This window comes from Onychomys torridus, chromosome 19 (genome assembly GCF_903995425.1).
Source record: "Onychomys torridus chromosome 19, mOncTor1.1, whole genome shotgun sequence".
In the NCBI taxonomy this organism is placed as follows: Eukaryota; Metazoa; Chordata; class Mammalia; order Rodentia; family Cricetidae; genus Onychomys; species Onychomys torridus.
This window is the reverse complement of record NC_050461.1, coordinates 8607774-8634905: the sequence shown is the minus strand read 5'-3', so window position 1 is coordinate 8634905 and position 27132 is coordinate 8607774. Positions and strand designations below refer to the sequence as shown.

General features: G+C 49.0%; 1 protein-coding gene across 2 annotated transcripts; it reads right to left on the bottom strand.

Moving 5' to 3' along the window:
* Positions 1 to 5979: 5979 nt before the first annotated feature.
* On the bottom strand, positions 5980 to 26680 carry Nr2e1 (nuclear receptor subfamily 2 group E member 1). Of its 2 annotated transcripts, none has more exons than XM_036168976.1 (9): positions 26587 to 26680; positions 21867 to 22012; positions 18366 to 18453; positions 16761 to 16996; positions 15434 to 15580; positions 12908 to 13004; positions 12371 to 12520; positions 11994 to 12099; positions 5980 to 7410 (listed from the first exon to the last, which is right to left on the bottom strand). In XM_036168976.1, exons 1-9 carry the CDS (start codon positions 26609 to 26611, stop codon positions 7248 to 7250), a joined length of 1158 nt encoding a protein of 385 aa, XP_036024869.1. In that variant the 5' UTR covers positions 26612 to 26680; the 3' UTR covers positions 5980 to 7247. The 2 variants fall into 2 exon arrangements, with proteins under 2 accessions (XP_036024869.1, XP_036024868.1); XM_036168975.1 differs by lacking the exon at positions 26587 to 26680 and adding an exon at positions 25454 to 25635.
* Between the last annotated feature and the right edge of the window lie 452 nt (positions 26681 to 27132).

Genomic DNA, 27132 nt, shown 5'->3' with positions numbered 1-27132 from the left:
GACTCCAGGGACCAGCCACCCAGCTACACAGCCAACCACAGAGCAAGAAACAAAGAAAGGTATACAGAAACAGAGAAAGATTTAAAAAAAAAAAAAACCAGAGGCAAAAGATAGATAGGCGAATTTAAGTTAAGTAAAGCTGGTTAGCAACAAGCCAAGCTAAGGCCAGACATTTATAATTAAGAATAAGCTTCCATGGATAATTTATTTGGGAGCTGGGTGGCAGGCCCCCCCAAAAGATTAAAAACAACCAAAAACACTACAGTTTTCTACATGTAGAAGCAGCTTGGAGTTAGCTGGGTTGAGGTGGGGTGGGGTGGAGAGAGGCATTGCATGCATTGCCATGCTTTGGGCTCAGCTGTAGTGTCTGAGGTCCTGAGGTAGCAGGAAGAATGTACCAGCCTTTTGGATCTGACAGCTTCAGCTCTACTTTGAACTATGGATAATCCAGACTAACTGCTCCTCCCCAGCCAGACTTAAGTTCTCCATTTTGTATAAAGAATCTATTCATCTTCCTAATTTCAGGGTGCTAGAGAGACCCGCTACACTTCTGAGAGACTTGGGGGGTGGGAAGATCTGGCTTCCTCATTCCCACACACACAGAAGACGGAGACTGCAGCTTACTAGCTCCAGGAGGGAGGCAAGCTTTGGGAATCAGTTCAGGAGTGCAGCTCTGCGTACCAGCTCCCCCTCCAGCCTCCCTACAGACTGTGAATGCTCTGCTCAGGACCCCAGGCTGCTGCCAATTACAAAAGGACTCTTAACTCCGTTCTCCCAGCCCCTTGATTGATAGCACTGGTGAGTGGAATTACAAGCCTTAATGATCACGTTAATTTTGGGGGAAAGGGAACCGGTCAGAAGAGGTCCTCAATCACAAGCTCTGCAATCAGCTGGGTGAGCTCAATGACAGGCCAGAGCAGGAGGGGGGGGTAACTTTTTAAAAGGTCACCAGAGAGTAGGGCGAGAGCAACCAGGCCTGAGGGATGAAGCTCACCACCAATCCTGGAGCCTGACGCACCCTTCCCCATGCATCTAGCCTTAGCTGCAGCTGGAGTCACTTGGTAGTTGGACACTTGTGTCAGGCTGGGGTCTAGCTCAATGGCTAGGCGCCTGGCACAAAGCCCTGGTTTCAACACATACACACCACCACACACACACAACCACATACACACCATACACATATACCACACACACACTATAGATACTACACAAACCACACATGCCACACATGCCTCAAACATCACACACATGCCACACACACACTACACATACCACACACATGCCACACACACTACACACACCATCACACACCACACATACCATCACACACCACACACACTATACATGCACCAGACACACACACATTGTACATACATCACACACCACACATACTGTACCCACACACCACATTACACACACACATACACATCACACACAGACACACACAGACATACACACCTCTGACATCTGGGCCCTCCCTCCAGGGGACTGATGTAATTAGCCTGGGCTGCAGCCAGAATATTGGGATTGTTAAAGCTCCCAGGTGATCTAAATGGAAGGATTTGGGAGGCCAGCCGCCAAGGTTAAGCACATTTGGAAATGGGCTTAATCTTATTAGCCTTGGCACCCAGGGGAACGTCTCTTGGTGGCCTCCTGGGCCCACTTGAAGATAATGACCATAGGGTCTGAGACCAGAAGGAGGGCAGCTAGTGTGCCCAGCATCACAGGGACATGACTAGAAGCTGGGCCTCTTGACCTTGGCCCAGGCTCTTTCCACAGGCTCACGGCTGCGGAGAAACCTAGACTGACCATTGGTGGGGATGAGGACTGTATCTCCCTTCCTCCCTCCCTCCCTCCCCCCCTCTGTCTCTGTCTGCCTGTCTCTCTGTCTGTCTGTCTGTCTCTCTCTCTCCCTCTCTCTCTCTCTCTCTCTCTCTCTCTCTCTCTCTCTGTGTGTGTGTGTGTGTGTAAGTGTGTAAGAAGGAATCTGAGTCTTTCTGACTCTGGCTCAGTGTGCTAGGACACAGAAATCAAATATATCAGTGGCAGCAGTGCTGTGGACAGAATAAGGCCACCCTGCTGGTCTAATGAGCAAAGCTAGGATCCTGGTGTCCCCGTGACATTGACTCCACTGGTGGCAGTTTCTGATTAGAGCTGTGAGGAGCTTCGGCATGACACCAAGAAGCCAGGACATGTGGCGGCACTCTGGTTTCTTGTCTGACAGTGTGCCTGGTGCCACACTTCTGATGGGCCAGCTGGCTGTGTGCAGCTGAGTATTGATGGCCTTCCACAGCAGGCCCTGTGGAGGTTAGCAGTATTTGGAGAAAGAGGGCTAGCACGTGTTCCAAAAACCTACAAGCACTACTAAAAATGCAGACCACGTGTCAAATAAGCCATTTGTCATTTGTGATAAGGGTACTGGAGTTAACTCGGTTTAAGAAGAGTGAATGCCCATTCTGCTGTCCTGCAGTCCACTCAGTAATTCCATTCCCTCCCTCTCCCTCCCTCCGCTCTCTCTCCCCAGTTACACACACACACACACACACACACACACACACACACACACGGGGGGGGGGGAGATTTTGTTATTTCAGACGTGATTATTTGTTAAGTGATCTTTTAAATGAGAATCTGTTCTCTTGGGGTTTGTTGCAGTGGTGGGGATTGAACTCAGGGCCTTGCACACACTAGGCATGTATTTTATCACTGAGTGACGCTCCAGCCCCAAGAAGCTTGGCTTGTGTAGCAAGACCTTAGTAGTAGAAGACATGAGCCGAACTGCTTCTTCATCTTCATTCACCACTTTCTCCCGACCTTCATGGTGATATGGACATTTCTCAAATTCACAGAAGTTGCCTAGCAATGCTGCTCTGACCACGAGGGCTGGGCAGGACCCACTTACCCAGAGCAATAGCATCATATTGGAGGCATATTCATGGTGGGAACATATGCATTTTCTGTATTTTCCTAACAGCTTCTGAAGTGTTCATCAAGCCTTTGTCTGATTAAGCACTTTTAAATTCTGAGCAGAGCAATGGACCCTCTCAGACCCTCTTGGCAGGAGTGCAAATTGATACAACCCTTTTGGAGAGCCATTTGGCTGTATCTATCAAAATTAAAAATGCATATAATCTTTGACCCAGAAACACCACTCTAAGATTTTTATCCTGCAGAAATGCCCTGCAAATCCACAAAAAGCACTCATAGAAGTTTGGCTCTTGGCAGTTTAAATTAGTGTGGTGAAAATCTGCGAGCAAACCAGGTCGGTCAACAAAGAGGTAGCGGAGAACCATCTGTAATGTGGGATAACCAGTGTGCTTGCTATTGTATGTTGACTCGGCACAAGCAACAGTCATTTGGGAAGAGGGAGCCTCACTTGAGAAAATGTCCCCAACAGACAGATGCCCTGGGGAACATTATCTTGATTGCTGATTGACATTGGAGGGCCCAGCTCATTGTGGACGGTGCCATCCCTGGGCAGGTGATCCTGGGTGCCAGGAAGCATGGTTACTTCATGGTGTCTGCTTCAGTTCCTGCCTTGAGTTTCTGCTCTGTCTTCCTTCAGAGATGGGAGGCAACCTCAGAGTTATGAGAAGAAATAGCCCTTTCCTCTCCAAGGTGCTTTTGTTGATGGTGTTTTAGCACAGCCATGGAAACCCAAGACACCAAAGCAGCTACACTGAATGTAATCCAACTAGGTGGACAGCCAGGGAGCAGCCAGGGGACAGTTAGATATATGGGGAAAGTAAAGTGTTTCTGTTTCAATAAAAATTATGAAGGTCCAGGCATGGCAGTCAAGAAGGTAAGAAAGGATGACCAGAAGTTTGAGGCCAGCCTGGGCTACATACTCACCCCTTGAAAACAAAGAAAATGAAACCAAGGAAGGCAGCAATGGCCAGTCTCTGGCCAGTGGGTTCAATTCATGCTGTCTTAAATTAGATTTAAAACCTTAGCTGTTGTTGAAATAATTTGAGAACCTTGAGCCAGTCTACTTTCTACTGTCCAAAGCTAAACCTGTGGTCAAATCTGAGCTCCCTCCCAGGTGTGGGGGGGTAATGAACGGAACCATAATAATACCTAGTACAATTGTAATCTATTTTAATCTACCCAAGTATTCTCAGTAACATCAAAGAGGAACAAAATTTGTGTGACAAGCCACAGAACACCGGTTCTCACTGGAATGTCTTTGTTTTGGTCATCTCGGCTATTACAAATGAGAATCAAATCAGGCTCTCAACTTTTGCAAAAGTCTTGAGCTAAAACATCAGTACAGAGAACAGCATCTCTTTCTTCACTTTGGGATGTCTGCAGGGACAGCCTCAAGATGGCAAGACAGGCTCCTTCATATATATATATTTTTTCTGAAACAGGTTTTTCACAGAGCCCAGAATGGCCTTCAACCTGCTATACGGTCAAGAATGACCATTTTCGCCCTGCCTCTACCTCCCCAGGGCCAAAATTTTTCATGTGCCGAAACACTTCTGGGTTATGCAGTGCCAGGATCAAATCTAGGGCTTCGTACATGCTAGGCAAGCACTCTATGAACTTAGCCCCAGCCCCAACCCGCTCTGCTTTTGGTGCATGGGGGCACGTGCTTCAAAGCACAGTCCTGGGGAGGCTAATGCAGGAAGATGGTGAGTGTGAGGAGGCTAGCCAGGACTGCACAGCAAGGCATTGCCTCAAACAAACAACAACTCAGCTCAAGTCAAGCCAACAAAGCTGCAAGGCTCTCACCCAACAGATGGGCTTTTACATCTGGGAAAGTTCCTTATTGTTCAGAGATATTACTTACGTCAGATGACAGAGGTCAGACCTTCAATTTACTTGTGTTTTGGGAACTGTCATGCAGCAGCACTAAAGCAAAACTTGACTAATACATGGATAAACAACCTGGACCCGTCAGCCTTGTCTTTTTATCTCACAGGTGTTTCTGATTTTGTTTCTTAATTAAGCCTTTACACAGACGCTTGAAGGTCCTCTTATTACCCCTTACTGATCTTATCGCTTCCCAGGTCTGACCTCTGTTTACAAAGAGTTAGTATTTAATCTGCCCATGCTCGCCTTGAACATTCACTCTAACATTGAAACAGTTACAAAGAGTATTTGGTCTGGGGGTTGCAAAATTATATAAATGATACCAAGTCACATGTATCCCAGGCAATTTATTTTTTTCTCCTCCATGATTCTGATAATTTACCCCCAATGAAACATGGGCCCTAGCCCTTCCCTATCTGCCACAGCATGGCTATTCTCTGTTGGTGGACACTTGAGTTGTGCAACATAAAGAGGGTGGAAGGGAGGTTCTCACACGCTTATTTGAGGACCCTTTGCTTTTGTATGGTCCTAGGCCTAGAACCCAGAGCCATGTGTGCAACAGGCAAGTCTTCTAGCACTGTGCTACCTGCTCAAGATACACTTTCCTGAAGTGTTCTTCTCTGAAGAATCAGCAGACAAAGCATGGATGGTTGAACTTCCATGCATTCTATCCACAAGGTCACTTGAGGCGAGAACAGAGACCTACCAGCTCTTGTCCATGCTGTTCACCCTGGGGCTTCAGCAGAGGGGCCACTTCCCTGAGATCTCCTGGGATTTCTGCATGGCCTTCCTGTTGCTTTCTTCCCATTCTCCTCACCAGCACAGTGATTGCAGCTCCTGGTCAGGACTGGTAAGAGCTGGAAATCGAGCAGGGAATGAGGACCGTTCATCGGCCCTGTTCTTCCTCACACAGCAATTTTCCTAACAGATGCAATTACATCTGAGTGCTGTAGAGAATGAGATCTTATGTTTTATTTCTTTATTCACCATTTTACAAATGGGCTTCACTGTAAAGAGGAAATTGCCTTTGTAGCTCGGTTCTCTCTGCTCCGTGCTGGAGGGCTCCAAGCTTTGGTTTTCACAACCAGCTGGGGCCGCCGCCACCTTGTTGCTGACAGGGAAGAGTGAGCCAGAGAGGTGGGAAAGAAATCAGGCGGAGTTTACTTAAATTCAATATATTTTTATTCTTTGTAAATACAATGAGTACAGCCTTTTAACTTCACAAATCAGTTAATTCACTTTGTACAAGAGAAGTTTGATTCATCCTATGCTAGTCCAAGTGCTGAATCTCTCCCCCTCAGTGCTAGTACCTAATAAGTCAAAATGTGAAAAGTACAGCAGCTATTTAAAAATGCTTGTTTCTACATTTCCATAAGTATAGATTCATACCCAAGGAGCAGCTTAGAGTGTAGGGTGATGTGGTGTGTGTGTGTGTGTGTGTGTGTGTGTGTGTGTGTGCGCGCATGTGTGTGCATTCGAGGTTTTATTAGAAACCAGAGTTTTCTGAAAGGCATTCAAGAGTCCCAGGCTGTTAGCAATGGAATGATCAGGAACCTGTTTAGCACACATCTCCTTGAAATTCCTTCTGGCTTGCATGTTCGTGTACCGTCTGGTGTGACTTGCTGACCCTGCAGCCTTTGGCTTCAGCACTGTGATGATGGGACAGCGATCAGCCTCACCCAGTCACCGGGCTCCACTTTATTTGGTTTGGCTGTTTGGAGTCCTCTTCCCTGCTCTGAAGTTCTTTCAGTAGGAGCTCCTCTGGTTTGTGGTGCTAAGTCTTGGTGAGAAACTCCTTTTTGTGGTCAGTTCCTTTGATGAGGTTGCCTGGCCTGTGGTACTAAGAAAAGAAGAAAAAAGAACGGAAAAGGGGGTGGAGGAGGGGATTACACAGCATGAGCTACATTTCACTTACTCACTTGGTTCTGAAGGCCACTTAATAAAGTATTATGATAGAAGGGAAATTTTTGATAATACTTTTGATTTAAAACCTAAGCATTATTTTTAAAGTAAAATGCTCCAACCCGACCAAGTTCTGAAGGCCGCAGTATGATGTTTACACAACGCTATTGTTGATCAACTGACTTGATGTGCTAAAGAGGAAAAGAGGGTGGGCTTGTCTTTCAACTTTGAATAGTTCAGCCAGGATCTTCCAGGTTGGAAGCAGAGCGCTGGCTCGGCCTGTGGTGGCCCCAGTTCACCCGTCCCAGGGCACGGCAACAGTAACTGTTGTACCACCTGGCTTTCCCAGCTGTCCTGCATCCATGGAGCCCCGGGTCATAGCTATTGTTTTGTGTCCACGGGCATTTTTTTCCTGAAGGCAACTCATTCCCAGGTTTCTCCTTCCAGGAGGGTTTGTTAGTTGAGGCTTGTCCTGTATGGTAGAAGTCCGTCTGCTACTGCCCCATCTTGGAAAGCGGGTGCTGGAGAGCTTAGATGTCGCTGGATTTGTACATATCTGAAAGCAGTCTTGTAATCGGCACGTTGCCAATGGTTTTTTTGAAAAACACTTCTTCTATGGTGGATGGGCTAATTGAACGTAAAGCTGGTAAAAGCAACAGGAGTTTCCCAAAGCGGCAGGGTTGAGTGGGGTATCTGCAATAGAAGAAAGCATGAAAGCAATGTCAGAGCCCCACCCCACACAAGCAGGGACTCACATCTTATACTTGAACACATATCAGCCCTAGGGTAACTTCCTGACCTGGGCCTCTGCAGTAGCATGCTGTAGATTGCTGCAGTAGCATGCTACAGAAGACTCCAGGACAGGAGCTGCTGTCCCTGTTTCACAGGTGGACTACTGGAATCCTAAAACAGAAATGGTACTACTCAAATCATATGTGCTCAGTCTCTCTCTCTCTCTCTCTCTCTCTCTCTCTCTCTCTCTCTCTTTCTCTCCCATCCCCTCAACATCAGCAAGGGGAGTACAGTTTTATTTCTAGACAAATCAGCTTTAACACACCTGATGCTAATTTAAAATCAAAGAACAAATGTAACATTATCACTGTGGGGAATGACCATAGGGGTTGATTATGAAGCTGGCAGTGGGATCCATATTTTTAAATTCTCAACACTCTTGAACAGACTATTCCTCTCAAATAAGATGGCTTCTTTTCCCAAGCAATTCTCCCAATTATGATTCAGGCATTACACTCCGTCACTCTCAGGAATAATTCCACCCTTATCACACTGCAAATTAAAGACTGAATCCTGTTGGGCGGCTTTGCCACCAGCTTTCACGTCAATGAAATTGGCACGTAATTAAAGATGGGAGAAATTGCTTAACAATTCCCTTACTTGATGTCCAACACACATTTGTACTCAGATGTACATGTTCAATCCTCACTCTCTTTAGATGCTGTACTCCACCTCTCATGCCCTGGTACCACACTCCAGCCAATGGCTCGGAGCCAGGCATCAGTACCCTCTGCAGGAAAGCATTCCTCCACTGAGAAAAAGCCACCTAAAACTGAGCTCCAGGGACATGTGTGTGACTGAGCCATGGTCCACCTAGGCCACAGGTGCCAGAAACCGAGAGGTATCAAATCCCTGTGCAGGAACTTGTTAACTGTGTTTAACTACCTGATAGCCCCACTCTACAGAGAGAGTCTAGGAGAACAACCTCCACACTTGTCTCTTAGCTCTGGACAAAGAAATCCTCCTGTCAGCCAGATATAAAGTGTAGAATTCACTCTGGCTACCCTGTTTGGCTCTCTTATAATCAAGTTTCATAGGAACTCTTAGCCAGGGCACCAGACAACACTTGGTAAGGTGGTGTGGAAATGATGATGGTTATCTACAGTAAAAATAAAAAATGTTGGATGTGGTGGTTCATACTGGAATCCCAGGACTCAGAAAGTGAGGCAGGAGGGTTGCCATGAGTTCAAAACTAGCCTGGAGTACGTAGTGACAGCCAATCCAGGCCAGCCTGGCTTATAAATGAGACTCTCTCAACCAACCAAAAGGAGCCCAGGGAAACAACAGCACCAGCCAACAACATTAACAGGCAGAAAAGCAAAACACCTGAACGTCACCTCTCATTCTCTGTGCTGAGGCTTCCTTTAATTCCGGTCACTTCTCTCTTCAGTAAGTTTTCCTTCCCAGGATTAGAGCTCTGGAGAGCTGAGGTAGCAGGGGCACCTAGACAGTCTCTACTGTGTCTGTTGAATCCACCCAACAGTCTAAACCTTTCCCATGATGAGAAACTGTTGCAGGAAATAGCATATGCTGGAAAGGATGGATTTGGGAGAATCCAGAAACCCTAATAATTAAACCTCCTTGCGTGGGTGCTGGGATGAACCTAGAGCCACGTGCGTGCGAGGCGATCAAGTGTTCTGCCACTGAGCTGCACCCAAGCCCAAGAGTTAACTCCTGATTGTCTGCAAGTGGATTATCCACTCATCTCTCCCACCTCCTTTATTCTCTAGTTGGGAAAGAGCTGGTCACTCGGTCAATAAGAATGGCTTCTTATACATGGAGTAGAGTGCCACCTAGAAACAGTAACAATGTGAGTGGCAGTGTGTCTCACTGCTCAAGATTATTTTGTAGTGGATTTAAGGACCACTCCACCAAATGTTAACTGGGCTAAGAACCTGTGACTGAGTAGGTCATAGGCCTCAGGGGAGCTGCTTTTTTTCCCCCAGAATACAATGATTACTCCAGAGACTCACACAACAGATCAAACTGTAGCGAGGAAGCGGCTGTGGAGCACTCAGCCATCAAGGGGACATCTGTATCACACACCCCACCCCCACCCCAGGGCTCATTTTAGAAGGAGGATGGAAAGATTGGAAGAAGATGGCTTTGAAAGAATGTTCTCTAGACACGCGGGCCCATAGAACACACAAACTCACAGTGGTCATGGTTGCATGCTCAAGACCTGCATAAACTCAGTTCAGCGGAAATTCCAGCATGAATGGGGAGGGGCTCAAGAATCTCACCCCTAGATGGGCTTTTGATGGTTGATGGCTGCTGGGAGAGGACGCATCAGAGGGATGCAGCCCCAGGTAGGTTGCCATAACACATGCAGGCAGCACCAACTGGACTCAGTGGGGTTTGTAAAAAGTACATGATGAGTTGGGGATGTAGCTCAGTGGTAGAGCGCTTGCCTAGCAAGTGCAAGGCCCTGGGTTCGATCCTCAGCTCAAAAAAAAAAAAAAAGCATATGAAGTTGGGAGGGAGATATGGGTGGGGATGGGTTTGAAAGTCTTAAAAATAAAGATATATTTTAAAATTATTTTGTAGAATATGTACCCCTGACTTCATCCATTAGCATGAATAGTTAGAAGCTTCTTTTCCAGTTCTAAATATTTTGTGCCTATCACAGATTCATAATCTTCAATTCTAATACGGCATGCCAGTTCCTATACCCTAGGTAACTAGAGAAGCCGATTACAGGACACTAACAGATACATAAGTTTATGTGTTAGCTTTTCAGTCCAATTTCAGATTTTGTTTTCCAGACAGGGACATACTTAGAGTGTTCACTGATTTGAAGACGCTAAGCCAAAAATGAATCATTACTTTGTCACATATCTGACCCCAGACATAAGCTGATAGCGTGAGCTAGGAGTCCCATGACAAAGCAGACGTCTTCAGCCACTTCCAGACATTGAGGGTGAGATGTAGCATCCTCACCATCCTCACTGTGCCTCCAAACAGACTGTGATCATCTGTGGTGGGATTTGCCAGGCCATCCTGTCAGTTCCTGGAGTACAGGCTGGCTGTCTCAGAGTGCCTCTGCTCATCTCTGTAGAACCTCACACACCTCCAGCAGCCCCCACCCCTCTCTACTGAACTCCTCCCACCATGCAAGGCCCCTCTCACACATCATCTCCTTCATTCACCAACCTTCCTGGACCTCCCTCACTCTTTCCCGGTTAGAGCGGTTAGAGCGTATGCCTCCCACTCCTCAATTCCTCCCCTCTCCTGGGTGGAGTGATGTTTCTGCCCACTTCACACCAGGGGAAGGGCAGTCTCTTCTGATAATCTGCATCACACGCCTGTGCCTGCTGACCACCTAGAAAGGCCTGGCTGAATCAATAACTGAAGTCCGTGGTCTCTGTTTAGTGTTCTGAATATTTTCCTAGCTCTGCGTGCCAAAGGTTAGCTATGGTACACGAGTCGGCCTTAATGGGGGAAACATGCCCGCATTATGTATGGTTCCATTTTGTAATTTTGAATTACAAAATTAAGTGCCAACGATTTGTATTTTATAGTTCAATGTGGGTTTTACATTTCCCAGGCATTGCACTTTACTTTGGAAAAGCATACTTCCATGAACTACCAAGCAACGCCATTTCAATGGTGTTTTATGGACACAGAACAGTTTTACTCATTCAGCATTCAAAGGGTGATTTATGACATAAATAAGGAGCTCCTAGCACGCACAGGTACTGCCAACTTGGGGTTTCTCTGACCCCTCAGGGAAGGGAGGCATTAATGGCTGCTGTCCATACAGTTATCACCACACTGTGTTTACAGCTGAGGTGATGAAGACTTCCATGTGTCCCTTTGCTTCTCTTCCAACCTCAGATCCACCACAGTCCCAACCTAGGAAGCTGAGAGGTCTCATTGCTCTTTTAAAAGCCTGCCTCTTTGCTCCTGAAAATAGAATCAGAAAGCCCCTGGTGCTGGGCCAGGGGAACTTCATTGAGTGCCCATGTTCGAGTGTTTCTACCAATGTCAGTCAGAGGACCCTGCCCAGACAGAAGTAATGTGGTGGGTGCTGGGACCCCAGATTGCCCCAATCACCAAACCCAAGCTACAGTCGGGGCCAGAGTAAAGATGGCCTTGGTGAAGCCCTGTGCTCCTTGAACTTAGGGTTGGCCTCTGAAGAAGGGCACCTGTCCCAAGATGATCTGAGCACTTTCTGATCTAGCAGCCCAGTGTTCCAGACTAAGCTGCTCTTTGACAACCCGCGCCCAGACTCACCGATGTGAGCACCTCCCTCAGCCAGCACAGCCACTGTGTCTGGCACAGCTCTGCACTGCCATCACCTAATTCAATTTGCCCTTCTCACCCTCCCCCAGAGACAGGTGAGGACGTGGGTTCTAACTAAATTAACTGGCTGGCAACAGGATAATTAGTCACGACGTTTGAACTGGCTTCTTACTGCCTGCTGGAACATTCACAATGGAGGCAATTTTCTTAAGTACATGTTCACAGCAAATAGCGGTCACCTGGTGTGGATGTAGCTGTTGAGAGTGAGCTGAGCTTCGTCCTGGAGAGCTGCAATGGCCCCGGCATTCCGGAAACTTCTCAGTTCAGAACCGCTGTGTGTAGGAACTAGAAATGAAGACCGGGAAATTGTGAGAGATGGACTGTGGGCTCACTGGGCACTGGATGTGGCTGACTACCTGGAAAGCATGCAGGTCTCCACAGCTATGGAAGACCAGGCCAACCTCAGAGTATCAGCTCCATGAAAACACTGCTGCCCCCCTCCCCCGCCCAGCACCCCCCACCCCAGGTCAGTCTAGAGCTAGACTTTGAAGTGGCTGAACTAATGGGGTGGAGAAAGGAGGGGAGGGAGAGATGGGGTCTGTCTGGGTCTGCTTACCGGCTTTGAAAGTGACGATGCATTTCAGACAGGCAAATTCAGTGGCATCTAAGCGGAGTTGTCTGAACCGTGCCACTACCTCCTGCAAAGCCTGGATTTCCGAGATGATCTTGTTCAGCTTCTGGGAGTCTGTGTTGTCACTATTCATGCCTAGAATTGAAATATGGGATAAATAGCCTAATATGAAGGCATTTTCATGTTTTAATATTGATTTTTGACAAAATCTTGCATATCAATATCTATTCAATTGTCACTCTGAGATATCTGAGTCCATGTAAACTGGCTATATTGTATGAAAGTTAATATAAAATCTTCTCTTGGATGATAACAAACACAGTAATTTGCATTTAAATAACAATGCAAGCAGTCATGAATACAACAAAACAACATTATTTGCATTTAAATATAGATTTATAAATGACAGGTATACTCTATTGTTCAGCAGGAATTTGTTATTCTTTACATGTTGTTCTTTTTTCAGTAATGTATTTTTATGGTAATTTCTACAACAAAGTCATTAAATTGTGCAATTCTTACCAGAAACAGCCAGTAGAGTGTTAGCATCAACCGGAATGGCCCATTGTGCTAATCCTAGAACAAACAGTTCTCTCCAAGCGTCTTCCAAAAGCATCAGCTGTCATACAATAGATGTATCATATAATATAGTGTGTCATTTATAAATTTATAAACAATTTCCATATGTAAATTTCCTTTAAAGTGTTTTAAATGCCTGTCTTGGTTTTAAAAAAAATCCAAATAATCTATTTTCCTCTATTTCCCACATTTTCTCTTTTTGAAGCTGTGCCTATGGACACTCACATGCATTTCAGAGTCAGCCATTCCAGTTCCTCAAAGTTCCCTTCCCTCAGGAAAGGGTTTACCTCTCATATCTTTGCTGCCACCCATGCCTGGCCACCTAGATCTTCTCTAGATACCTGAAATCAGTAAAATGCCACCAGCGCCCGAGCAGGTGGCTTGCTCGGGTGTAAAACACTGAAGACTCCTGACTGAGCTTGTAGGTCAGGGTCCCCCTCTTCCTGGAGAGTTGAGGGGGCTGGGAGAGAAGGGGAGAGGGGGAGATCACTAATTCCCAAGAGGCGTGAGGGAAAATCAGGGTGTAATTATGTTAATCGGGTTCTGCTGAGTTTACCTTGCCTTCCTGCCTGATTTTTCTGAGACTCATAAGTGGACAGCATCAAGGTGCTTGTCATTTTCATCCTAATAAAATGTGCTATTGAATATTTAAAATGGAAATCTGGCTCCTTTTCCAAATTAGTGTACTGGATTCCACTCCCCACTTCACTGTAGCTTGCCTCTTGTGGAGGGTTTCCAGCAAAAGGCTAAGTGGCAGACAGGAAAGGGGGTTTCATTTGGATTAGCATCTACAAATTCTTGTTTTCAGAAAAAAAAATAGCCAACATATATATATATATACACATGCATGTGTGTGAGTCTGTGTGTGAACACATACACAGAGAGGGAGAGAGGGAGGGGAAGAGAGAGACAGAGACAGAGAGAGAATGAGACAGAGACAGGGAGAGGAGCGAGAGAGATAGAGACAGAGAGACAGAGACAGGGAGAGGAGAGAAAGAGAGAGAGAGAAACAGAGACAGAGACAGGGAGAGAAGGACAGAGTACAAAAGATTAAAAGTCAAGCAGTAACCCTGGCCAAAGAAATTACCTTCAACCTTGAAAACAATCATCTGTTTAAAAATCTTTCCAAAACCAGCCAGTGCTGGATGATTTATGTGAAAGAATTTACTTCTGAAAGCTAAGAATCATGAAGGTTTGTAACTAAATTCACAATTAGACCAAAATGTTTAATTTTTAAAATGCTTCATTTTTTTAAATTTTATTGCATTGAGTACAGAAAATAATTTTTTAATTAGAGGTAAACAATGATGGTGGCCATATTTCATGCTAGGATATCAATGTATGCTTGGCTTATTGTCCCCTAAAGGAAGCATCTGGAAGGATGCTCTTATGATTAGTTAAATGTGAAAATAATTAAACCCCCTGCTCTTAGAACTATGTGTGTAACACAGGGACAGAGCACTCGCTGAGCATATGCAGGGTCCAGGTTTGATCCCCACTATCCAAAAAGGAAAAAGAAGCAAAAAAAAAAATTTGCTTATTAGCCTTTTGAAAAAAATTGTCATTAATTTTTGTGAGAGCCTTTAGCAGCCAGTAGCTGTGGCCACTCTGTTTCTTCCCTCCTCTTAAGATTAAAATATGTTGACAAGGACAACTTTTGGATATTCCTAGAAATTGTATGGGGTTTGCAGGTTTTTAGATGCATATAATTTTCTTACTTCTGAACTCCATTATAACCAAAGAATTGTGTAAAATTCCTTTTTTTTTTTCTTCCAAAAGTTCAAAGAGCAGCGAAAGGATTGGGGGTGTCATATAACAACAGTGTACTTCCCTCCCACAGGAGGCCCTGGGTCTGATCCCTATCGGTGCCCCCAAGCAGACCAACAAGAATAAAACTAGATGCTAGTCAACAAGACACGTATCTCTTGGTTCTCCATGGTGATAAGCCACTGGCCCAAGCTGTACACATCACAGTGGAGACTATAAAGCTGAAGATATAAAATCTCAGACTCAAATTCTCTCGCAACCTTCTATTCTCTGCTTGAGTGTTTGTAAGCAAACATCATTTTATCAATAGTTTTCCTTGTAGCCCAGGCTGGCTGCAAACTCCAGGTTCTCCTGCATCAGCCTGAGTGCTAGGAATTCAGTTGTGCATCCTCATGCCTGGCTTATCTCCAGTGTTAAAGAACATTAAGATTTTTAACATTTGATGTTTCAGTTAAACTTTAGAAAGAGATTCTGTCCGTGTTTTACAGAGTGCATCCAGCTACCCTGGAATAACAGTTACATTTCTAACAAATGATTCCAAAGGTAGATATTTTGACCCTCTAGAATGATGTTAGTAAAGATAAATGGTTTCCCCGTGTTCAGAATGTATGCCTGCCTTGCTGGTTCATGCAGGTGGCATCCAGCTTATAAGGCTGAGGACTGTTGCTTCCTTTCTGACCCCCAGTGCCCTGCTGGTCATACCTGGTCTTGCAAAGACAAGGTGGAAAAGGCTGGTACACTCTTCGCCCATTTGATGCTCATAAAGAGAAGCCTGGCAGCTGATTCACACACCGACTCAGTGGCCACTTCATAGAGATACATTGGGGTCCCATTCACTTCGTGGGGATACTGGGAGGAGGAGAAAAGAGAAATGCCTACAAGTGAGGGAACTACAGCTTTGCCAAAACAGCTGACAACAGAGGGTGGGGGTGAAGGAATCTGGAGCTCGGCTTATGCATCCAGTTGCCTCCAAATACCTCTAGCTACAGAATTTGGGAATGATGTTTACTGGGGGAGGAATGTTTCTATTCTTTGAGGGTCTCTGTCTTCCAAGGGGGTATCTGGCTGTTTGTCCCTGCAGTAAAATTTTCTTGGGCTGAGCCAAGTCCCAGGCCTGGCTCCCAATTTAGACAAGAACCGCTTGCATTTGTGTAAATAAAATAGATGTGAAAAAAGTATAAATTAATAGGCATCCCAAACACAAATATGCATATGAGTATTTTTAGAAAGGATTAGTATATTATGGAAATATTTCAATTAGACATCTTAATCATTCACAGAGTATTCCCATTCATAACTGACAACATATTCATAACACTACTTTCCAGAGCTTATTATACACATCAAGGGTAAGAAAGCAATATTAAATATTGTGCGTGTGTATGTGCCCAGGTGTCTGGCTTCCCTGCAGTGTGAGGCTGCAGCTGGCCTTCTCTGGGGGAAATCCCAGGTTCTCCTTCAGCGGGGGCCTTGGGAGGAATCAACTCCAGGCTTGGGATGCAGTCCCTAGGTGGCAGCCTTCCCAGGTACTTCAGGACGTGCCCCTGCTGATAGGGCCAATCCTGGAAGTGGTTTCACAGAGGCGGGCAGCACGGGGGAAACAGCCCTCCTAACAGTGGTTTCTACAATTTTCTCTCTTGCACTGAAATCGTCCAGGATTATATAGATCCCGGGGCACCTCGGGAGGCGGGCACCCGAGTTGACTATTGTTCTAGTCAGTCCTGGCCTCTGGAGCGTCTAAGGCTGCACTCAGGGAGTAGACAGCTTCACTCACCAACCGGGGCGTTCCCTACAGGTGCAGGTGTCTGGCCTCCACCCCATTTCTCAGGAGCGCGCGTTTGTAGCCGCTCGGAGGGTGGTCTGCTGTGCATTAAACATCATTATCTTTGGCTCAGCAAGAAGGAGCAGGAGACTCAGGGCATCTGGGAATGCCTTCCCCTGATGTCTCAGCTCAGAACAGAGCGGGTCTCCTCCCCTTCCCTTTGCTCAAAGAGGAACGAACTTCTTTGGACCCAGCAAAGCCACTAACCTTGGGCGTGGGCTGAGCCAGGCTCACGAGGGTCTGCCGTTCAGGGGTGGCAGACACCGCGGCCAACTCCAGACTGTGCGGCTCCAGCTGAGTGACCGCCGTGAAGAAAGCGGGGGTGGGCAGTGCTGCGGAGGGGAAGTGCGCAGCGGTCCCGTTGTCTTCCTTGTGCCCACGGAAGTAGAGGGCCACCTGTTTGCGGATGGTGGACGTCCGAGGGCCCCGCTCATGCTGCACGGCTGCAGAGACAAACAGATGGACACAGGCCTGGGATCATAGGCGCCTCGACACTTGGATGCAGCCTGGCCGCCGCCGCCGCTCCATCCTCACGTCTGGGACCGCAAGGTCACCCAGGAGGGCACGTGGTGCAGGGCGCTTAGGCACGTTTTCCCAGCACAAGTGGGAAGCAGGGATCTGAGATGAACCAGAGTCAGGAAGGTGCTCAGCGGTCCTCCCCACCCAGGGAAACCAGGGACCCTATGGGCCTCTGAAAGAACAAGCTGCCCTCCCTCCCACCACCAAGAAAGGGAGCATCACACACAGTCAGGTCCTCAGAGATCGACTCCCTTCACCTCCAAGTCTCCCCCACAAATGGTGTTGGCCTCCAAGACCCCAGGAGAAAAGTACCAGAGGCTACGAACCCTGGGGGATGGGACCAGGGAGAGTCGTCTCCCCTGTGTGAGGAGGAAGTCAAGGGAGATGTGACAATTACCACCAACAGTTTAAACAAACAAATTAATTCAGGGCAATCTTCCTCAGCAGAGCGTGACAACTTGTCAATACATACGTTCAACAGGTTGGACGCTCCCTCCTGCTTCCAGAGCTGCAGGAGAGGGGGCACTCCAGACAGGCTCCGTGCCTCAGGCAGGGCGCCACCTCTAGGCTCACTCTGCACCGAGTCCCCATGCTCTCTTCCACCTTCGCCCGAGGCCCAGTGATGCCCTTGCCAAGTCCCAACCCGGGGAGGGTGGGAAGTGAGGCTTGGACCACTTTCTGGGCCCTGAACTTCTGGAAGACCCAGGTCTGGCTCAAATTTGGGCCTCAGGGGAGCGGGGTGTTGCCCCTTAAAGAGTGTGCCATCCCCGCCTCTCTAGCCCCTTTCCTCTCTCTTCTTGCCCACCGAGAAAAGGGTCTTGAAAAGCTTAGGGCCAACTCAATGGCCACACTGGATTTGCCAGCGAGGACTTGAAATCTCTGTTTTCCTGTCTCTGCGCTTGGAGAGATCCAGAAGACTTGGGTGATTGTGAGATACAAGACAGATTACTAAAGACTGCCTGAGGAGGTGCAAAATGGCTTTTGGACCCTAAGCAGGAATAGACAACTAAGCCCGGGATTCCTGCCCTCAAGCACTGCCTCAGTGAGTGTGGTTTGGAGCCGCAAGTTTGCCGCCTGGGCATGGGACTTGTTCTGGGACTACAGTTAGGTCAGCTGGGGACTGCCACAATCCCAGGGAGGCGACTGACAGCCTAAGGCCAGTCCCCAGCATCTGGAGAGAAGAGTTCTGTTGGGGAAGTGATTTACATGCATAGGAGTACCATCTATTTGTTGTACATATAATTTACTTACTACTCAATCAACATTAGAAGAATAAAGACATGTACTGATTACCATCTTTGTTCATGTTGACTTCCAAACACTTCTTCAGTCGACACGCCCTGCACTGGTTTCTGTGTGTCTTGTCTACCGGGCATCCTCCCTGGAACAGATCGCAGGCAGTCAGAGGCCCCCCGGGCACCGGAACCGGTCCTGGGGTGGGGCTTCTGGCCAGCCACCGACTCAGGGCGGAGGTCCAGACCCAGTTAAATGGGAGAATGTTGGGCACTGGCAGGGCCAGGTAAGTAAGGGGCTGGGATTCCCAGGGTTGGGACAAGAAGACCAGTCCTCGACCTCAGGGAGTTGGACAATGGTCTTTCTTGATTTTCGGGTTGCAGAGAGAAGAGGCAAAAGAGGGAAACCTTCGCGGACCTGAGGAGCGGAGCACACAGGACGCTTTTCAGGACCGAAGACAGCGACCTGGCCCTAGGCTCTGCAAGAAGCCGGCCTGTAGGGTAGACCTGAAGCCGCCTTTTCTCTTTTCTTTGCCTTTCTGGCCTTGAGTCTATTGCTTGGGCCCATGTTCTGAGTGAGCCCATTGCTCTGACAGATAAGTGGCGACTACTTATTCCTCACTGCCCTGTGTCCTTTTCTTTGCTGCTGTAGTTATACGGTCCTCATACAAAGCTGAGACAACCCTGAGATCCTAAGGCTCAGTCTAGGTCCATGGGAGCGGTCATCCCTGAAATGTGAGCCAGCAAGCCAGGGCAAGGCCTGCACGCAGAGAGAGTGTGGAGGCAGAGTTGAAGGCTTGAGGAGAGCTCAGGAAGATGCAGGGAGACACTGTCCAACAGTGAGTAATTAGTGAGGTAATGGGTAAAAAGATAGTTGCTGCTTTACAAATATTTATCTGACAGGGATAAACAATCAAATGTCTAATGTGACTTTTCTGTGGAGAAAAAAAAAGGTGAATAAAAATATTTGGCTGGATGTGGTGGTGTACACCTTTAATCCCAGCACTCAGGAGGCAGAGGCAGCTAAATCTTGGTAATTTCCAGGTCAGCCAGGACTACATAGTGAGACCCTGACTTAAAAAAAATAATAAAAATAAATAAATAAAAAAGGCATTAACAGACAAGGCTTCCCCCTTCCCTATTTAGTGCTGTGGTTGAAAGCAGCCTTGTGTTGACCATTGAGCTGTATCCCCAAGTTGTGGGCTTTGGAAAAAGAGCCTTTCTGTTCTATAGTTAGGGTGACCTGGAATTTACTGTGTAGCCTAGGCTGGTCCCAAATCTGTGACCCTCCTGCTTTGCCCTGCCACTACAGCCAGTTCAGATGTTTCTTTCGGGGTCTGTTTGTGCTGGTGCCTTTACTGAGGGAGCATGCATACAGATACATGATGTGTGTACGTTTTTGTTTTGAAGTGCTGAGGACTGAACTGGGGCTGGTCAAGTATCCCTCCACTGAGTGACACTCATAGCCTTTTGCATAAGTATTTTATACACAGCAAAAGGGTTTTATTTTGCTTCACAATTTTAAATATTCATAAACACAGAAGTGGGCACGAGTATGTTGCCTCCCTAAATATCCATAAGGAGAATTACACACATGAACACATGGCTTTGCATAGTCTTCTTTACCCAAGAAAAAACAGGCTGGCTTGGGCTGTCCCCAGCATGCATACACATTCAACCAAACCAAAGCAAGGTATGTTAATTTGTTCAAAGTAAAGGTAGATGGATGTTCGTAGTGACTTCTGGATGTCAGCATTGCTTTTAATAAGGAAGTGAAATGATCTTGACTTAGCCTTAGAACCAGAGAAGAAGGACATGAATTTTTAGTTCCTAGGAGAAAATTAGAGCATCTTTGGCCAGCACCAAAATAGTTCACTGTTAAGAGTTTCAAATTATTTATTATTAGATGTAGTTGAATATCCAATTGGAATGATATCTTCTCCAGGATTTTGATAAACACATAAAAACAAGATGGCTCAAGTGGGTTTTCAAATCACATCCAGTGTGTACTTATCTGGAGTAGGTGAGACAGAGACAGAGTCTCAATTTGACTCTTGTGTTCTTTTAGCCATGGGAGGGACACAGGCCTGATGGATTTGTTATCATCCCTTTGCAAGCACTTTGGACTGATATAAATGTCTCTTAATAAATGTCTCCCCCAAAGCATAACACCTCAGATTTCCCAGTTCTATCTATTGCATACAAATTTATGATAATGTGGCCTGGTGTGGTGACCCACACTTGAGGTTGAAGCAAGAAAATCAAGAGTTTTAAGCCAGCCTAGGCTACAGACCAAGACCTTCCTCAAACAACAACAGCAACAACAATCTAAGTAGATACCTGTTCAAATCTGGTGCTCCACAGAACCTCAAACCTATGGAGCTTCTGGGATACAGTCCCATGTGTGTATAGAATGTAATATTGATGAGCTAGACACTGAGAACCCAAGAAAGCAGGTAGGAGGATGGCAGAGGTTAAAATAACTTATCTAAGTGCATATGTCTTCTTGTGTGTGCTGCCAATCAAAACCTATCAGAAATGGCTAAGAGCAGATGTTACAGCTGAGCAAGGGCACACTGTAATTCACTAGCCTGGATGACTCTGTGAGTTGATGTGTATCCTATACATAAAATTGTGGGTGGTTTTCATTATTTGGTTACCAGAGGATGCCTGGCACTCTTGAGAATTTTCCCAGTAGTAAAGGTGAGACCTGCGTAGAATATGAGCAAAGTGTACAAACCAGAAGGCTGATCTCCTGGGTTGCCATGAGCCACTGAGGTGGAAATGGAGTCATAGGTGGTTCCTGTTAGCTCTGGTTGGAAGCTATAGCTGGGCTCCCCTCACTCCCCAACTGCTCTGTCTCTGTGAGCCTGTGCCAGACTGAAACACAACTCCCAGGCTCATCTTGTAAGCAGAAAAGTGATAAGAACTTGCGGGTCCTACCTTCCTGGAGCCTTCCCTTCTGGCTCACCCTGCGTTTGCTGAGTCCTTACCCCTGCCCACTTCCAGAGCAGCCCGCATCTGCAGGGCCTAAAGGACACAGCGTCTGGCAAAGCCCCATGGCTTTCCAGTAGCCAGCGTTCACTTTGGAGTCTTAGCTAAAGGTAGTGGTGACCCTGGCTCAGATGTGCCACCCGTGGGTGTAGACTGAGCTTGGCTGCTGCTGAGGACGGGAACGTGGAGGGTGGGCAGCCTAATGGAGCCCTTTCTTCTGCTTGCTACTTGTGCGTTAGATTCTAAAGTTCCTTGAGTTCTCAGGGCAGGCTTTTCAGACTGGGTCCGGGCAGGGCCTTATTCAGTGTCAAAATGTGACCGAAGAATTAAAAAAATAATAATAAAATAAAAATAAATTTAAAAAAAGGGAAAACCTTGGGAGTTCTGACTCCTTCTGTAAACTCATCTGCTTTCCTTAACCTTATCTGGCCTTTCCAAAGGGCCATCCAAAGTTGAGGCAGAGAGTCGGGAAGAGGACACAGGTCAGGGAATTCAGAGGAAGCCTTGGCAGAAATGAGGTGGGGTGGGGAGCAGAGGGGAGCCCTGGCAGCTCAACCCTAAAGAGTACCTGGTTTCCAGACTTGCAGACATAGGTCCGATTCCTCCGGATGCTCCTCTTGAAGAACCCGGAACAACCATCGCAAGCGTAGACCCCGTAGTGCTTGCCCGAGCTGCGGTCGCCACACACTTTGCAGGGGATATCTAAAATGCGGCCTGAAATCGCAGGGAAGAGCGGGGAGAGCGAGAAAGGGTGAGCGGGAGCGTGGGGAGGAGGAGCGGGAGGAAAGGGGAGAGGGGAGAGATGCTAAGCAATCTGACCTCTGAGGGGATTAGCATCGGAGCTGCGGTAACAGCAAATAATGAAGAGATTTTATAGCCAATCTTTTTTTCCTTGAGCAAGTGTCAGCTTCCGACAATGAGCATTATTCATGCACCGCTACATGCATTTGGGTCTCCTCTAATCGCCGAGACCCATTTTGGAATAAAAGATTACAGCAGGCCCGGGCAGCAGCTCGGCCCGCCGCTGCCTTTCTGCTCCGCGGAAAGTTTGGCCGCCTCCCTCCTCCGCTCTTGCATTTAACAGAAAAAAAGTTGTTAGTGAGCGCGCAAGGAGACAAACTTGAAATGTAAAAGGGGGGAAAAAAAGAAGACAAACAAACACGGCTGGAACCGGGGATGGCAGCTGGGAGGCAATCGAGTTTTCTCTGAGCTGAGCCCGGCGGTTGTTATTATTAGGATTATTATTGTGATGCTAATCCTCAGATTATTAATGACAATAAGGGTAGTGGTAATTGCCCAACTTTCTCTTTACCTATGGAAAAATGCTTAGTGCTTCACGTTTGAGAAATTATTTCTTTTTGGAAAAAGTTGCGGGGGAGGGACGTAACCACTGGTCTAGGAGTAAGCTACCCGATTTGAGGCTTTCTAGATGGGGTAGCAGGAGGCAGTTACCTAGGCCTCCTCTACCCGCGAGTCCTCTTCCCCTAAACTCTGGTCTCTTCTCCCCTACCCCTTTATCCCGGGAGCATCTTCTTCTGCGTGTTCCTACTGCTGGAGGAAGCGCGGCGGGGGTGGGAGGTGGGGGGGGGGTTCTCGTTTTTTTTTTTTTTTTTTGAATGGCTCCAATTTGGGGGGGGGATTGCTACCCCACACAAGAGAATTATGTTTGGACTCTCCAAGCCTTTTGAGGTCTCGGCTCCGGGAGGGGCGTTAGGTAGAGGGAAATAGGAAGAGGTGTGTGTGTGTGTGTGTGTGTGTGTGTGTGTGTGTGTGTGTGTTCTCTCAGGTCCTAGTCCAACAAGTGCCTGAAGCAATTTACTGACGTAGGAATTCTTCCGAAAACAAAGGGAAAATTTGTAAAAAAATAAAATAAAATAAAGTGTTAACATCATTTTTAAAATAGCTAATAACAATTCACACCACCTGATTTTCCCATCGCCACAGGTCAAAGGCATTCCAATCGGGGCCCAGGCGATCTCGGGCCTCGTGGGAACCCGACAGCGGTTCCTGGAGCGCCCAGATCGGGGGCGGGAGAGGCGGCGGAGGGAAGCCCTGAGCCGGCGGAGCTGGGGAGGTGAGGGCGCTGTCTGCGGAGGCCCAGAGGCGAGCGAGGGTAGGAACCTAGTCCCGGCTCCCGGGGCGCCTGGGCGGGCTTGCACGCGGGGCCTTGGCCTCAGCCTCAGGTGGAGGGGGGAGTGCGGGGGGACCCGGCAGGGGGAGGTCGGTGAGGACCCGGCTCAGCCGGGGTAATTACAACCCCGCCGCAGCACCTGCCTATAGAGCCACCAGTGACCCGTCAAAAAGAGAAGCATGGGAATTCGGACGGCGACAAAGGCTGGCGGGGGAGGCGTTCGGCGTTGCGGCCACCGCTTCGGCGCCCCCTCTCCCGCAGGGCAAGAGCGGAGAGTGTTGGGGGAGGGCGGGGTTGGAGAGAAGCGGGCGTGGGGCTGGTCCTCCACCCCCTGGGGCCTGTCACTACTCCCCCAAACAACTCACGGTCGCGCCCGAACCGCGGTCACGAGCTCTGCTGCACAGCACTCAGGCTGGCAACAGTAAACGAGGGTCTCACGTCTTTCAGCCCTTCTCCCTGGCGTGACCCAGGCGCTCGGGTCGCCTGGGGCCCGTATTGAGGGTTCAGTAGCGCTGTCGCCCCCAGCGACCCTCCTCTTCCCCGTAGCACTGCGGGCGACGGCCAGGGAGCCCGCGGGGGAAGCGGTGGTGGGCCCCGTAGCCCAGGCTTCCCATCCCGACTGGAGGCTAAGGTCAGAGATGTCTGCAGAGTGGAGCGAGAAGCCCGGCGGGCGCGGGGTGGGTGACCCCTTCCTGGCTTGCTGGTCCGCCTTGTTTAAGGACTGACCTCCCAGCCCAGGCAGAGGAGAAGCAGGGAGCTGGGCCGGGGCGGGGCCCCGAAGGGAGGGAAGCGAAAATTCCAGGGCATGGAGGGTCGACGCCTCAGACTCCGCCACCCAGCCACGTTAAGGTGACTTGGGGTCACAGACAAGCTGGTTGACTGCTGCAAAGCTCCTCTCTTTTAGCTAGCCGGGCGAGCTCAGACGTGAGTCAAGCCGAGTTTCCTGAGGCTGGAAAACGGTTCTTAACTTCCCTCCCCAGGGGGTCCCCTCGGGGCTTTTTGTGTGTCATAATTGCCTAAAGATATATGGCAGCTTCGATTACTGTAATTACCATCAGAGGCTGTTGAAAGAAGTTAGTCTGGACTGCAAGGGTGACTGGCCAGGGTCTTGTTACCACCCAGGCGGGGATCCGGGTGACAACGCTCAGCTCTGCAGCCGGACGAAGATGAAGACCTCCCCGGCCCGCAGGGTCCAGGCCCGCCCCGCTGCTGCAGACCTCCTCACTGCCTAGGCCACAGGGCTGTGGGGTTCCCGCTGGCCCTAGCCACAGTCTGAAAACTTCAGAGAAGAAGCTTCTGGCAGGGACTTGCCGCCTTCCCCTGAGGGCCACTTCTACCAGGCCATCGCCACCTAAATGGAGGCTCCAGGCCTTCAAGGCCAAACTCTGGCTTAGCAAGTTAAAAAACGCAAGTTTCCTTAGAAAGTGCCCTGGCACATCGTGTGCCCACTCTGACCCCCCCAATCCGGAGAGTCTGCCTGTGTCTGTCTCATTTACAGGAGCCCTGGTGCAGACCTGGAAACTGAGCTTCGCGCCCACTCTCTCCCTCATCCCCGAAGCCCCACTTTTCAAGTTCTCTGGAAGCTTCGAGCTCTAAAAGGGCCAAAGTCCCAACAGGTCTTTACTGTCAGAGACCGGTCCCGCTGTCCCAGGGTGAACGCGCTGGGAGGCCAGCCCAGGCTCCTTCAACTTCAGTTTTTGCAATGGAGATCTCTACAGCAGCGGCAACGGCCTCCTCCTTCTGCTTCTCTTGGGGAAAGCACCCACCCAGAAAAAATAATTTTTTTTTGACCCCGCACTACTTCCGAGAGATCCCAACAGCTGGGGCACCGATAGGCCGAGGCTAAGGGGAACCGCAGCCCTGCAAGAGTCGGCTGTGCGTTGAAGCTGTGAATAAGGTTCCTTCCCTCGGCCCTAGCTCTGAACGTTTCCTTTATTCTCATTTTGTTGACGTTCGCTTTATTCTAATTTTTAAATTCAGCACTCAAACCAAAACAAACGCACAAAAATGAAAACACAACCTACTTCTTACGGGGGAGGGAGGTGGAGGCCGGAACTGCATCCATCCTAAGTGAGACTTCATTATCAGTCCTCAGAAGTATCTAGGACTCTCCCAACTTTTCAAAGACTCGGGACAATGAGGGCGAGCGAAGGGGGAGGAGGTGGGAAGGAACCCACAGGGAGCGCCAAAAATGCTATAGGAGAAAACACCACCGGTGGCTGGAGAGCTCCAGCGGGTGTGGGCACTGCACGGACCCCAGAACTCAGCCTCCAGCCCGCGGAAGGCGGGAACCGGAAAGCCACAGGGAGATTGGAACGCCCTGTAGGCACCCTCCCAACGCCGGCTCAGGCCTTCGCACTCCCTGGTTCCGCAGAGTGTGCTCGCAAATGCCCTAGCACACCCGAGTAGCCCTGCACTCCTGTCTCGGGAAGTCGGTGGAGGTCAGCTGCAACTGGCCCTTCCACCGGAGAGGAAGTGGGAGCAAGGGAAGAAGCTCCCGGAGTGAGCAGGCCGCGGACTCCTGCCGGTGCTGGGCTCCCGCTCGGAAAGTCCTTGGGATTAGGGATTTGGTCCTTTCTTTGCTAGAGTAGCTCGCCATACTTTACATTCCCCAGTTATGACCTACGCGGATTTAGGATTAAGGAAAAATGTGACTTTTAAATGGTTTCTGCTTCCCAGTTTTGCAGGATTATTTGAAATAGCTAGAAACGGGGTGCAAAGCATTCCATTCAAAATCCGCTTTGCAGAGTTGCATTTGCGCTCTGGGGCTCCGAGTTTTGAGCGGCTGCGTTATTGTGCCGCCGCCTGGAGCCGCGGCCCAGTTCCCGCCCCCGCCTCACCCCTCCCACCCCCAGCACCTGGCAGCTAAATAGAAACCACTCGCTGGACCGGTGGGCTGCAGCGGGTCGCAACCTTGGCCGCCACCGGGGCGACCCGGGATGCTAGCATCCAGAAGCAACGAAATTGCTCTCTCCGTTTCCCGAAACGCTCCGACGCGACAGTCCGAGGGGAGCTAGGCCAACGGACACACACTCCCGAGAGAGTCCCACTCTGGGGCTCGGATCCACAGAGCTCCGGGAAGGACCTCCCCGGCCTCCCAGCCTGCCCTCCCCCAGGCCACGCGCCGGGACCCCGCGGCTGCCGGAGAGGTACCCACTTGTTGATCCGGCGGGCTTGCTCATGCTGGCGTTCCCGGGGCGCAGCGGTTGGTGGGCACCGCCGGAGTCCCGGCCCGCAGCGCCCACGTCGCCGCCGGGCGCCGCCGCTCTCCAGCCGCCCTCCAGCCTGCGAGGCTCCCGGGCGGGACAGGTGGCTATTGGGTACGCGCCGCCCTGCTCTCCCGGCGCTCAGAATTCGTTCCACAGTGGAAATGGAAGCATCCTTAAGTTTCTTCCCGGCTCGAGCAAAACCGCAGCTGTTGGGAATGCGGCTTGCCGTGGACCCAGGCTGGAACAGACGGCTGGAGAGATGGGCAGGCAGGCTGGAGAGGGAGGACAGCACCAGGGGAAGGTGGGAGCACAGCGATGGAGACACGGAAATGGTCTTCCTACGGAGCAGAAAGGGCAAGATTCCTCTCCTTCCCCATCCCTGCCACTCAGTTTCCAGTCTCTCGCTGCACACAGGCGTGCCCGGGGAGCAGATCTCTCCAGACCGCGGATCCTCTCTGGAAAGACGAAAAATCACAGCCGCGGTCTCCGAGGCA

Coding starts and splice junctions, on each gene's coding strand:
- Nr2e1 (XM_036168975.1), bottom strand. CDS start 25,511: ATGAAGTCTCACTTAGGATGGATGCAGTTCCGGCCTCCACCTCCCTCC. Junction 12,521..12,907: donor CACTCTACTGGCTGTTTCTG/GTAAGAATTGCA, acceptor TTTCAATTCTAG/GCATGAATAGTGACAACACA. Junction 12,100..12,370: donor CATCGTCACTTTCAAAGCCG/GTAAGCAGACCC, acceptor CTTCATTTCTAG/TTCCTACACACAGCGGTTCT.